Here is a 14,033-nt window from a genome sequence, read left to right as displayed (position 1 = left end):
TTTGTCCTCCTACGGTTAATATCTCTCAACTGTGGCTAAAAGACTGCTCTGCCCTTATGTTCTAGTTAAAAACCAACACACATATATATTTATATTTAATATGAATGTGGATTTTTTGTTTTTAACCAGTAAGGTTAGCTGTATGAAAACAGCCAGGGATGAGATTGTGTGAAAAATCTTTACTTGGCCGTTGCTGATTAGAAAGAAGAAAGTAGACTATAAAAAGTGATTTTGGAAAGATTACAAGTTAAACACTAGAAGATGTTTCTCTAATGTGCTCTGAGACCCTATTCTTTAATTAAAAATTCCTCAGAGACAATTTAGTATTTTTAAATGATTTTTTTTTTCCACAGGTGATGTCTATGCTATCCAAAACAACTGTGATTCTCCCTCCCTGCCTCTTTCTCTAAAGTGTAGATTTTAAGAAATAAATATTTATTTTCAGGGCCAGTTTCTTAAAATGGTATTCCATGGTGGTCTCTAAGAAATAGACCTTTGATTTCTGTCCAGATGGTGGCAGAATTTCTCTTTAAAAATATTTTTTTAATGTAAATAAACCTGCTTCCCAGCTCAGCAGTTACTTGGTTTTATAAAACTGGCCAGGATGCAGATAAGCTCTAATCCATTATTATTAAAAGAACATTAAAAGGACTGGAGGTGAAGAAAATAAAATTTCACTAGTCACAAGTTCTGGAAATATTCATGTATTCTGTGGAACATTGTTTACAAGTCAAAAAAGCATCGGAACTCTTGGAGCTGGAGGGATAGTTTTAAGGTGACTGTATCTTGCTGATTTTCCCTGCCACCACCACGTTCCCTTTTGAATAGCTCGAAACAAATTTTTTCCTGCTCTTTTCCCCTTTCCACTGTCATTTGTGTTTCTGTGGCTTACATAGGTAGAGAAAGTCTTATGACTTGGTACCTTTTTAAAACAGTAAGAACTTGCATTTAAGCCCTGGGGAACTAAAATCCCCTTTCTTCCCCTGTTTCTGTTCTTGTACACCAGTCACTTCCCCAAAATCACTCACCTCTCCCTCAGCACACACAGCACTAGCACCAGAAATGAAGATGAAATCAAATCAAACAGACAAAACAAAACGAAACAAAAAACCCAGCATTTAAATGCTCTAAGTTGAATCAAGCCTTTCCTCCTTTTTACAATGTTCTGAAATTTGCTGCAGAACAGTTTTTAAGACTTAGGTTGCAAAGTTATTCAGCTTTTCACATTTGCCGGACTCTGCCTGTCCAGAGGTATGTTCTCTTTTTAAAGACATTCCTTCTTTTTGTATAGAATATCAGACTCCAGTCTCTCTCACCCACTCTCTCTCATTTCTCTTTATCTTTTTAACTTCTTTGCTCTCAAAAGCCTTATATGGTGGCAGAGACTTCTTACAGAGTCTTTGTAATCTTCAGTTTCACTCAGGAGTTTGTGTTTCTTTGAAAGTCTTTAAAAAACAAACAAACAAAAAAACCACACAACCAGCGGTGCCTGGCTGGCTCAGAGTAGAGCATGCAACTCTTGATCTTGGGATCATGAGTTTGAGCCTATTTTGGGTTTAGAGATTACTTTATAGATAAATAAATAAAAATTAAAAACCCCTGCAACCTTAAAAATAAGAATAAAAACTTTAAACAGTTGCTTCCTTAAGAGGTAGGACAGTTGCTTCCTTAAGAGGTAGGAAAATTAATTCTAAAGGAAACACAGTACCTGTGAGACACTTAACCTGCCACTTCTCCCATGTTGTTACTTCCTGTTACTTCCTCATAGCAGCTGGCAATTATGGTTGGCTACATAAGTGTTTTTAAAGCCCACCCAGAAAAACTCAAATATCATTTGATGCTGGTGACTCAATATATCTAAAGTTGTGAGTTTACAAGATAAGGTTGGAAAAGAAAGAACATTTGAGGCAGTTACATAGATGAGTGAGGCAGATGCCCCACCTACCACTTTCTTGTACAATTATGGTCACCCAGAAGGCAGCCCAGTGTGGTGGTTAAAGCCACTAGCCCTGCCAGAGTTTAATCCCAGCTCCACCACTCCGGGACAGGTTGTTACATTGGTCTATTCAGAGGTTTCTTCATCTATAATATGAGGATTCTTTTGAGAGTTAAATGAGTCCATATATAAAAAATAAGTAGAATAGCTCTTGATACAGAGTTAACAATCACAGTATTAGCAGTGTAGTATATGGGGGGTCTATTTAATTCAGAGTTCTCCATTTCTGTTTAATACTACCTACTTCTTGGCTTTAATTTGTATAAATTCATCTCTTTATCATATAACATCATGAAAATAAACAGTACTTAGCTACTGAATGTTAAAAATAACAATTTCTATCTCATTTAAAATATCATTTATTCATTTATTTGTTTAAGAGACATTTATGTGTGCATGTGACAGGCCCTCTGCTGAACAGAAGGACTACAAAGGCAAATCAGATATAGTTCCTGATAAAGTACTAATAGCCCAGTGTGTGAAACAGACAAGAATCAGATAAGAACAATTCAACATTAAAAGTACCTGGATAAAGGGATGCTGGGGAACACCTGGAAAGAAAAGACCCCTGGAACTGGTGGGGAGATGATCTTTGTATCCTGAAGAATGAATAGAAGAGGAAACAGATTATTCTGGGTAGAGGAGAATAATGAGCAGTGATCAAAGGGCAAAGGTACAGAGGCTGGAGAGAGCTTAAGGAATTTGGTGAACATTTCGTTGGCATTGCTGGAGCTTGGCATGGAACAGGGAGAGGGAGAAACCAGGCAGGCAGGGGCCAGGTCATGATGGGCTACAGAGCTTCCATTTCTTTCTTGGGAACTCAGGAGCCAGTGAAGGTTTTTAAGCAGGCATGTACTCCAGGAAGGTCCTTCTGATTGCAGTATAGAGAATGGATTGGAGCTGGGCAAGGCAGGAACAGAGAGACAAGTGAACAGATTGTGACAATTTGCAAATAACAGACGATATTAAGGACTTAGTGGTGGATTTGATGAGAGAGAGCAGAGACAGAGAGAGAAGTGTTACAGGGTCTGTCCAAATTGGGCTGCCTCTCTGCCATGGTTAAGACTGCAACCAAACAGAAATTGTAAGACACTAAGGGACCCAGATCAGTAAAGAGATTATGCTTCCTTTTCCTAACCTACCAAATGCAATGCCAGGTACTTCCAGATATACACAAAGTTTTCAGCTTTCTTTAAGGGTTCTGCAGTGTTCCAAATGGCTCTGAGTCCCTCAGCTGGAGAATTGTTTAGTTTTGAGAACCAAATGCAGAGAAATGAAACCTACAGACTGTAGGGAAAACTGTCTTACTGTTCCAGCAAAGTCAGGGAATGTTCTTTCCACTTTAGTATTTTCTCCAGGGGAGAGAGAAGTTGATGGTTTGAGGGGAAGACGGCAGGTTCTTAAAGAATGGGGCAAACTTGGACAGGTGAAGTGGAGGATCTTACGTAGAGGGACACATTGAAAATAAAGAGGGAGAGGAGGTAATAGAGGAAGCAAGAGGAAGTGGGAACAAGGGCCTAAGAGAAGGGTTGACCTTAGGAAGAACCTCTAGATTGAGAAAGACACAGAAAGATTAGATGAAGATATCTGGAAAATTTGAGGGGTGAGAGTGGGATAGGGAAAGGGGGTCCTATGAGGCAACTCATGTTGAATGCCCTTTATCTTTCAAAAAAAGTAAGAAAGATGGTCTCAAAGTTGGGAGTGGGCTGTGGACACCAGGGAAATGTTAACTCTTTGGAACAGCCACTAGGAGGAATATTATAAAGGGTCCATTAAAGATGGACATGATGATTGCTCAATAGCACAGAACACCCAAGAGGAACTTAACTGAATAGCATTCCATTGTAGTGAAGTTAATCACCATTTAAAATAATGCATGTAGAGCATTCAGCACCAGAACCTCTAAAAAAATGTACCTTTACCACCACTGCCTTTCCTATTATCTTTTGCAATTCTTAGTAAAAGGGTAGGAGTAGAGGAAGCAGATACTCTGGTCTTCAGATTGGAGGCTAACTTGATGGACATGATGGGTGGACAAGGGAGCAGAGGAATAAAGATGAGGAAAGTATCCTTGGGATCTTTTGGGGATTTGGAAGAAAGTGAGGCCAGAAGTGGCTTTTTAACCTTTGAGCCTGGTCTAGGTCAAGAGACTGGCAGTCGCAATGCAGATAAAGAGCAGATTCAGTGAGTGGTTGGTGAGTGGACTGTAGTAGAACTGAGATCTTGGGAACTTTTGAAAAATAACTGGGAACTAGTCATGGCTGAACTTGTAGAGAAATTCAGTGGAGTTAGAAAAGTTGTTGGAGAGTTGACAAGTTGAGGAACCCTGAGATCAGTTTGTGGAAAGAAATAACAAAGTGGTTGATCAGGGGTGGGAAAACCAAAGACTGATACCAGGGGAATAGAGAGAAAGGAAAATGGAGGTCAAGTGCTGGAGGAAATGATATACAGGAATGATGTGGCATTTTTAAAAGGTGAAAGATTGGTTAGGGAGAAGTATGGCTGAGAAATGCAGAGAGGAGCAAGGAAGATGCCCCTTCTGCTACCTTCTCACAGTGAGTAGGTGGAAAGTGAAGTTGGGTCAAACGCCTTATGGGGCAGTGATCTACTTCAGTTCTGTTGAGATGAGTACGTGTTCAAGAGAAGGCTAGGAATCATGGGAGCTTGTTCACTATAGACGAGGAACTGCTTGAATGGTGGTGTACATGAAGTGTGCATGAAGAATGACTTGAATGGTGGTGAAACCCCATCTCCCCTCTCCTGGATCTAAGCAGTCTAGCTCTTCAGAGTGATCTAGTTGTGTGGAAAGTGAAGCCACGATCCATTCCCCCTTTTACATCATGTATGTGAGGCCCCTATGAAGGAGCAACATTGTGTTGAGATTTGATACCCATTTGATACCCAATGCTGACTATAGTGTATGAGTGTAACTGTTGGAATTTAAGTTTTTCCAGTAATTCAATAATTTTGCCATAGCATATATTTGATTCAGGTATGATAGAGTAGTTTTGAAGCCAAGGCTTACTCTCTCAAAGGAGGTTAAAAAGCCCTAAAATCCCCTGAACAGTAGTTGGGAGCTTTATTTTTTTACTTAATCATCAGGGATGCTTTTAAGCAGTTTGGCCATTTCCTTTACATCAGCTCCCATTTCCTCGGCCTTCAACACGACTTTTCCCCCCAGGGATGAAATCCCTGACTTCATCAACTGTCTGGAATATGAGTGGAGGCAGGGAAGATGCTGGGTAGGCTGTGCTATGATTCCCTCCTGCCTTCCAACCTCCCATCATGGGCCCAACTGCAATCCTTAGTAAAATGACAAGATCTAACATGTCTTTCCCTTGTGGGTGGCTTGGGCCTAACTGAAACCACAGATTTTAAACCCTCAAATGCCAGGGGTCTACTGTAAGTAGTATTTGGTAGAAGAATTAAGTTGCTGGTTGTTTTCTGCTCTGTTTAATGGATTTTGATTCTACTTTTGCAGTTTGCCTGAGGCTGGTTAAAACAATTACCTCAGCTTTTCTGATTTTCTTTTCAATGTGCAGCAGTGACCTTTAAAAACAGATTTCTCACTGCTTAATTGTCTAGCCTTCTCCAGTAAGCCTTGCTCATTTGCTTCCTCTTTTACCTTCAAACATGCATATATATTCACATCTAACATAATACATACACTCATGAGCTCCTGGACTCTTTATGTAAATGAATGAAATTTTTTTTTTTTTTTAAGATTTTATTTATTTGAGAGAAAGAGAAAGCATGAGCAGGAGGAGGGGCAGAGGGAGAAGCAGACTCCACTGAGCTAGGAATCAAATGAGGGCCTCCATCCCAGGACCTTGGGATTATGACCTAAACCGAAGGCAGATGCTTAACCAAATGAGCCACCCTGGCACCCCTAAATGAATGACTTCTGAATGATTACTTTATCAAGTGCTGAAGATACATGACACAAAAGAGATTAAAGCGCTTCCTGTTCTCCTAACAGACAAGAAATAAATCCACACCAATATAATTAGTATCTGCTATCTATCTATATGTCTGTAACTGAGTGAATAAATTAATATTTAATTTTCTGATGTAGTCACTGATTCTTGCTGCCTAGAGAAGGTGAGTATATCAAATTTATGACTGATGATAAGATGCTGATTGATTGGAATTCTGGCCAAAATCATGCTTAGATGAAAAACTGGGAGTTACGATGATTTCCATCCAAACAACTCTATTTTTTAATCAATGTATTGTAATGTTTGCTTGATAGATAAAAACTTAAGTTCTAGGTCAAGATAGAGCTCATGTAGTTAAAGTTATCTAGGTGGTATCTCTACCCATATTTGACTCTCAGTAAAATGGTATCACACCTAGATGGTCTGCCATTGTTTTTTCTCATTTTAGGTCCATGATTATATAGTTACAGTCAAATAAAAGTTTCTCTTTCATTAGCTCTGCTATCAAAGGATATATTGAAATGTAAATAATGATTTGGAAGAAATATAATAGTACTACTTCTCCAGTTTTGAGTAATAGTTTCCTCACTATATGGGTAGAATGCATTGAATGTGGTGATAAGGGAGTTCCTCTGAACTTTCAGGTTCCTCTGATCTATCCAACTTGTCAAGTTGTGCCTCAACTCTGTCCATGGCCACCAAAGCCTTTGTCTTAGAATCTTGAGGACCACCACTTTTGAGCCTGGACCTTTTTTCTTACTACTTCTATTCTTTCCCCCTTTTTTCTCCACCTTCAACAGATTTTACTTCCTTTTGTATGTGGAATCTGATGGAAGAGTTAGTCATTCTCCATTCCTTCCAGTTCTACTCTTGGATGGAGGGGAGGGCTCTGAGCCTGAGTGTGGAGGAACTGTTGTAGAGGTATCCTTCACAATGGTCCTGTCACAGCATGACTGTTCCTAAAATGCCATCAGACATTTTTCAGTACAGCATTGAATCTCTGTTTACTAGCATATCTTCTGTAATTAGTAGGCTAAAAAGTTTTACTTCCTTCCCATCCTGAGTTATGATTTAGAGGGTCTTCTTTTGCTTTGTTCTTCATCATAGTTGGTGGTAAAGGGAAGAACGCATCCTGCTGCACCTATGTGAAGCCCCATTTTGACCTACTTACATGGAAGTCACTGCTTCCATGGGCATAGTTAACAGATGGGAAGAGGCTAGGGATTAAGGAATTACTTTCAGACAAAATATATAATATTTGTCAAAATCTTCCTATGGCCAGCAGCTTGAACAGAGAAGTCTGTAGCCCATTGATGAGATATTAAAGAGTATCATACACAAATGAGGTTACCCATAATGCAGGCATAGAGATGAAACTATAGTAAAGGCAACAGTACTTCAGGGATTTATTCCCAGAGAACAATGCCCCGTGTCTGAACCAGCTTGGTACCCTCTACAGCTTGTTTCTCACTCATGGGCTGGACCTAAGACATTCCAAAGTATCTCCCGTCTTCTACCTCATCTGTGCCTACCCTTGTCTTATAGGAACTGTTAGCCTCTGCCTATCTCACCTACTCTTCAGATCCAGTTCTTAATCTCCACCCATTTCCTTGGACTTGATGTTTCAGACTTACCCTTGTTTCCCTCTTACCTGAGCCAGGAATTCTGACACCAATCCTCCTTTTCCTGATCCCTGAAACCTAAGGTCAGTCCTACTCATTACCTACCAGCTCCCACCAACCCCAAATTCCAGGAAACAGCCCAACCCAGAGTTTTGAGTTTCTTCTTTTCTAAGCTTTACCCCCACCCTCCCACAAACTCTATTTGTCTAGGAAGTCAGGCTTTGCAGCCAACATATTTAGAGCTTCATAAAAACAAGTAAGAATCTAGCAAAAAGCAGTATGGACTTTGCTGGGATTTGAAAATGTCTTTTGAGTCGTTAAAACTTATCCTTTTGATTTAATAGAATGCCTTTTGCTATTCATCCATCCACTTACCTATTTATCCATTTCTCTGAGCTTTGAAACATTCAATCCAAGTACCTTGTAGTTGGAAATTTGTAATTTTCACATTAAGAATTCTTCAGCAAAAATTGATAATAGATGCTATTTTCAAGTAAGGCACTAGATGGAGCATGTGAATTTAAAGGAAATTTAAGCTGGTAATGACCAGTGATGACGACAAATCATTTAATGAAAGAAAACTAAAAAATTTAAACCAAATTATTTTTATTAGTTTCAACTAGAAATAGACAAATATAAAACAACATAATACTTTTTATTAATATTATTGAAAGTCCAGGATAATTTTTTAAAAACAGGTAAGAACTGGAATAAGTAATTTTTTGTCTTCAGAAGACTCCAAAGGAAAATGAAGCAGGTGGCAGTTTCAGAACACTAGTCGGGGAAGGCAGAGATGGGGCTAAGAGATATTTTTTTTCCACTGGTTGAAAAAATGAATCTGTCTTGATAGAGTGGAAATATCTTGCACCAACATCAATTTCTAGATTGCCTGCTTCAATTTTGGAAGCAAATAAGTCTAAGGAATTTGATTGCCAACAAACGTGGGAAGAGACCATATGTGGCTAATCATAGCAGGTGAAATCTTTTAAAAGTTGTTTATAAAATATTAAAAGGGGAAGATTTTTATGAGAATCAGGCTCAGATTTTCAGACAGTATCTGCATGATTCCTGGAAATTAAATCTGTACTGGTATATAGACAATCTGCTGCAAGATTCAAAAGATGACAGTTTTGATCCTGGTGGTATTACATTGTACATGTTCACCTTGAAAGTCACAACTTTATTTCGAGTTTATTTATTTGTGATATTACAAGTGAGGTTTTGTCAGTATTTGCATTTTTGGTTGGCTATAAAAATGTCATCTAGTATGAAACTTGACATCCCTGTATGTGGTTCGGGTCAGGAGTTCCTGGAGGAAAAAAATAATCCGTGGGAAACTTGCCATTGATTCAGTGGTATTTGAAATTCTGATTTCCCCAGTCTTCCTGTTATGTTTACTTCTGAAAGGCCTGTGCTTTCTGTCTAGGATATTTAGTTGTATTCAGTAGGAAGGTAGAGTGGAGAGTGCTTACTCCATCTTGACTTGAACCAGATCTGTGGATGATTTTTTTAATTCCTCATTTTCTTTGTTGAAGATGTATAGAATAAACTCTAACTTAGCCTATTTGATACAATTGTAAGGTAAGGATTTAGGAAGATTAATTAGATGTATTTATTAATATGTTGAAAATTTAGTTTTCTTAAAAAATGTGTCATGATATTTCATGATGAGCTTCAAGGAAAAAAAATGCTTAGGTTTTACATGAAGGGGATTTGGCCGGAAAATATGCACCCTTCTGCTGTTTTATTTAGCAAAGTTGCTAGCCAAAAGCAGGCAGCAGTTGAGTTTTAGTAAAAGTTTGTATTTTAGTTCAATCTGATTTCTCTTTGACATCGCTATTATATATTACAGCACAGATGAATAAACCCTTCTGTTTAATAATTTTAAAATGCTTAGGTTGTACGTTTGATTTTATTAAATAAAATTAAGCTTCAGCTATTTTGGATCTCTATATGAATTAGCAGCAAAACTGGCTCCAGCACTGGAAATGACTAATACCATGCTTCAAATACCCCTTCTTCAAATCTATCAATTATGGGAATTGGGAAGTAAAATTTAACAGGCAGGGAGGAAAAAAGTGTTTTCTTTGCCCATCTCTATCATATTATAAAGTCAAGATTTAATATGTAGAGCTATTGAATTTGCTTCTTTCTTTTTACCTACTTCTGTGAAATGCACACAACAAGGGACAGAGCGCACAAAAGGATGCCATGATGCCTACATGGTACTTACAGCAAAATGTTCAGTAAAACTAACTTCTGGGGCCTGGCAAAATAAAACTGGGTCCTGTGAAGCTGTGATGATGGTGAGCATAAAAGGTGACAGTGACATACTGTGTGGTGGTACTGCTGAACCGACGGTACCTCGAAGGCATTTTACATGTGATTTTGTTTAGTTATTGGTATTTTGAGTAATATGTGGAGTTGTGTAAATTGTTGATTCCAAATTTTGACAAGGTTGTAACAGTAGTACTTGGTACATTTTTTTTCAACTCTTTTGCATTTGTATATCCATGACTGTATTACTTTCACAGCACCACCCCCCCTCGCCCCGAGCCTCCCCCATCCTACCCCACGAGATAGATACTCATGAGAGGTTCTGTTTATAGATAGCAGCAAACTGCCATGCTGGCTGTTAAGGGAATTGCTAAGTGGCCCACGAGACATTCCGCAGAACCCTGAAACAAGGACCCAGAGTTTTAACTTCCTAGCTACCTCTTTCCCCCTATACCACATGGAGTAGTGATACCTTTATGCAGAAATTATGGGAAAGTCTACTTTGACTTGAACTAATTTTATACCTTCAAAAACTATATTTTGGTTTGCCAAAGGAGATTAGTGTTGCTTGCCAACTAAGTTTTTTATTTTTATTTTTTATTTGTGCCAACCAAATTTTTTAAATGTCTGTAGAGTAATGCCCTCTCAGAGAAAAATCTCACATATATAGACAAGGGTATACATATAAAGATACTGAGTGGTGTTTTGTTTCTAATAGGAAAAAAGTGGAATCAATCTAAGTGTTGATGATCACAGGACTGGGTAAACAAATTGGCATATATTCATATGGTGTAATATATATAACCCAGTGATTAAAGAGACTGAAATATGGATATGTATGTGTATGTCCATGTATAGAGTTAAAAAAATTACAACATTGAGTGGGGAAAAAACAATTTTACAGAATGAAACAGTATATCATTTTTATAACTAACATAGAATATGTATTTGCTCACATGTATGACCAATATTTTAAAATAGATTGGAAGGATACTCAACAAATAGTAGTCATTCAGGAAAGGGGAGTGGGATGAAATATTGGTAACAAAGGGATTTCAAATAAATAAGGTAAAATATAAACATTTTGATTCCTTGATATTTGCTATATTATTCTCTAAAATTTTCTGCAGTTTTAAATATTTTTCAAAAAGTTGGAATTGATACTGGTGGATAGCATGAGAGGACCTCAAGGATAGTACCTGGGTGAGAACTATATACCTGACCATTAACAGAAAGAACATGAGATATTTATTTCTGGAAAAGCTGCTTTGCATTTAAGAACGAATAGAAGTATTAGCTGGGCCCATTTGGCAATATCCCTCACTGTAATAGAAGGCAGGCTTGAGGTCTGGAGCTCACCTTACTCCTGATAGCTCTATAGCAACAGGGAGAGGGCCCTGCAGCTTGGGGACCTGGACTGTGCTTGCTCTTCCTCTCCCCATCTCTGAAGTCTCTGACTGAGCATATCATGTGGTAAGATTATGAATGAAGCATTCTCATTGTCTACATTCTGCTACACTTTATACTGTGTTAACTGTAATATTCTCTGGATAAATTTCTAGGCATGAAAGAATGCATACCAGAAGACCCTATCACGTGGAAAATGCTGAAAAATACTGCCTTGAGGATGATTTGGTGAATTTAGAGGTTCTGGATGAGGTACTAAATATTTAGTAGGCAATTCTCAGCGATGACATTTGTTTCATGTGAATGGTCTGACCTTTTTCTTGTAGACATGCTCTCCTAAGGTCACTTGAAAATTTAATTGTTTGTATAGCCTTGGGGTGAAGCTGAGGGAGCATTTGGTTGCTGTGACTATGATTCCATGTTGTGTTCATTTATAGTCCCCCAAATGTCCTAAATGATGAAGAGGAAAGGATTTGCATTTTTTCCAATAAAGCCCTTTATATTGTGAGCCTAAATTATTTATTAAATCACCAGAAATTATTTTCTGTTTTAGAGAAAGTGCAGTTTAATTTTTACATCAAGATAGTTGTGTGTTCTTCATAAAGAGTAGCTTTATTTAGGGAAATAGTGAAGGATAATATAGCTTGAATTTTGAATTTGAAAACTGTGATAATCCCCATTTAAAGTATGCATGTTTAATAGAGCTGTTAATTGCACTGGAACTGCTTTTGCTGATTATAACTCTAGAGACCTGTAACTACAATGCATGAATCACTAAAGTGTAACATGGAAGTGTTTAATTCCATATTCCCACTACATAAATTTCAAGTGTACTGCTTTGAGAAATGAAGTTGCTGTTTTTTGCTATACTTTATCAATAGGAATGGCCTATCAAATAAAATTCTAAGTAGAACATTTTGTTTCGGGTAAGACAGGTTTTTCATAATAACAAAACCTTTGTTGGATATCTCAGTGTCCTTTAGCAGGTGCTAAGTGGGCCTAATTCTTTCAGTATATTCCTATTTTTTTTCTTCTTCCAAAGCAAATATCTGCATTTAGGATCCTTCGGGTCATAGTATGATTCAAATTGACGACTTTTATCTTTTATAAGAAAGCATTCTCATAAGACTAAATTTGTTATTTTTTTAATTCTTTCTTGGTTGGAAATAATGTTTACTCTCAGTACCATTTATCCTCCTCTTAGGATACAATTATTCGTCAGTTGCAAAAGCGTTATGTGGACTTGCTCATTTACACCTATGTTGGAGACATCTTAATTGCCTTAAACCCCTTCCAGAATCTAAGCATATATTCTCCACAGGTAAGAAGTGCTATTAGAATATGTTGCTTCTTAATAGGAAATTAAAAACCACAAGGGAAAATGAAAAGGGAAAAGTGAGAACAAACGTATGCTACTTTAGCGGTGTTAGCCCAACCTGCAGATAATCAACACAGAAGAAATTCTTATATTTCAGGGGCAACTTTTTAGAGCAAGATACGACAATAATAGCCAACATTCATTTAGTGCTTGCTACCTACCAGGTACTAGCTTATCTCACTTCTCATTATCCTGTGAGGCAGGCACCATTATTAAAGCTGTTGGGCAGATGAGGAGACTTAGCATGGCAAAGTTAACTTCCTTGCAAAAACTCATGAAACTAGTCAGTGAAGAACTGGAAATTGAACTTAGGCCTGCAGACTTCAGAGCCTGTGGCTCTACTCCCTTCCTGATACTACAATTCCCCTAACAAGTGACAAAGCCTTGGTTTCATGGGCAACAGGTACTGGAGCATTAGATATTTTCTTTAAATTAATAATTTTTTTCTTCAGTTTTCCAGACTTTATCATGGGGTGAGACGTGCCTCCAATCCCCCCCACATATTTGCATCAGCAGATGCTGCTTACCAATGTATGGTTACTTTCAGCAAAGACCAGGTAAAACCTCTCCTTCCTTTCCTGCCAAGTTACATAGTGGAATGTATTCTTTCTTCCTTTGCAGCTCTTATGTTTTCTGGAAAACTCCATTCTTGTTGCTGGTGCTGGTCCAAGGAAATAGGACATGAAATAGTAGGTAGTGAAACAGGAACAGTGATAAAGTTAGAGCAGCTGGAGAACATGAAAATTCTTTTGGGTAACATGAAAAATTCACATCAAGAGCACTCATTTTCCCTGATAAAATGTAATAAGAATGTTTCTAATATGAATATGAGAACATAGAGCCAACACAAACCTGATTACATGGCAATGACTATACTAAAAACAGAATGTAGAATGACATAAATGAAATTCCTTCTTATTAAGGTTTCAGAATTTTCATGGTTCAGTCCTTTTTGTATGAAATACTGCATACAGGTTGACAGTGATTGAGCCCCACACCATTTAGCTGCTGAGAAATCGTGGTGGATTTGGTAAAGACTGAACAGATTTTAAACTTAATTCTAATTAAACCCAAACCTCACCTATACAGCTTCCTTTTCTGGACCTTCAACTCAAGGTGGTAACATATCCAACCGTTGATCCTTCCTTTACATTCAGTATGTGTATTTTCCTTTGTGTGTTTAAGTCTGTTTGAGATATAAGTAATAAAGTTGATGGGAAAATTTTATGTGAGAGTTACCATGTGTAAGTTTCCTGAGACCTATAAAGTCCCAGCTTTGGGTTTGCTGAGGAATAGTTGAAACTATAACACTGCAACTTACAAAATAGAAAACATGGATTGACTATAGGTTAGAAACTTGGCTTCTCTAAGTTCTTACCTTTCCCAGAAACTTGTGAAATGACCATGGATTCCAT

The 14,033-nt window shown here is 37.8% G+C and overlaps 1 protein-coding gene across 13 annotated transcripts in view; it reads left to right on the top strand.

Annotated features, from left to right (window-relative positions):
* MYO3B (myosin IIIB) overlaps positions 1-14,033 on the top strand; it is a 425,769-nt gene that overhangs the window by 160,618 nt on the left and 251,118 nt on the right. For all 13 annotated transcript variants that reach the window (XR_012023941.1, XR_012023944.1, XR_012023942.1 and 10 more), the window contains 3 exons: positions 11,396-11,492; positions 12,445-12,561; positions 13,071-13,175. Coding sequence is in view for 9 of the 13 variants with exons in the window: in XM_072811357.1 (XP_072667458.1) it covers positions 11,396-11,492; positions 12,445-12,561; positions 13,071-13,175 (319 nt within the window). In the remaining 4 variants the exon portion in view is untranslated. The remainder of the gene's footprint in view (positions 1-11,395; positions 11,493-12,444; positions 12,562-13,070; positions 13,176-14,033) is intronic.

Source organism: Canis lupus, chromosome 34 (assembly GCF_048164855.1).
Source record: "Canis lupus baileyi chromosome 34, mCanLup2.hap1, whole genome shotgun sequence".
NCBI lineage: Eukaryota > Metazoa > Chordata > Mammalia > Carnivora > Canidae > Canis > Canis lupus.
This window is presented reverse-complemented; position numbering and strand designations above follow the sequence as displayed.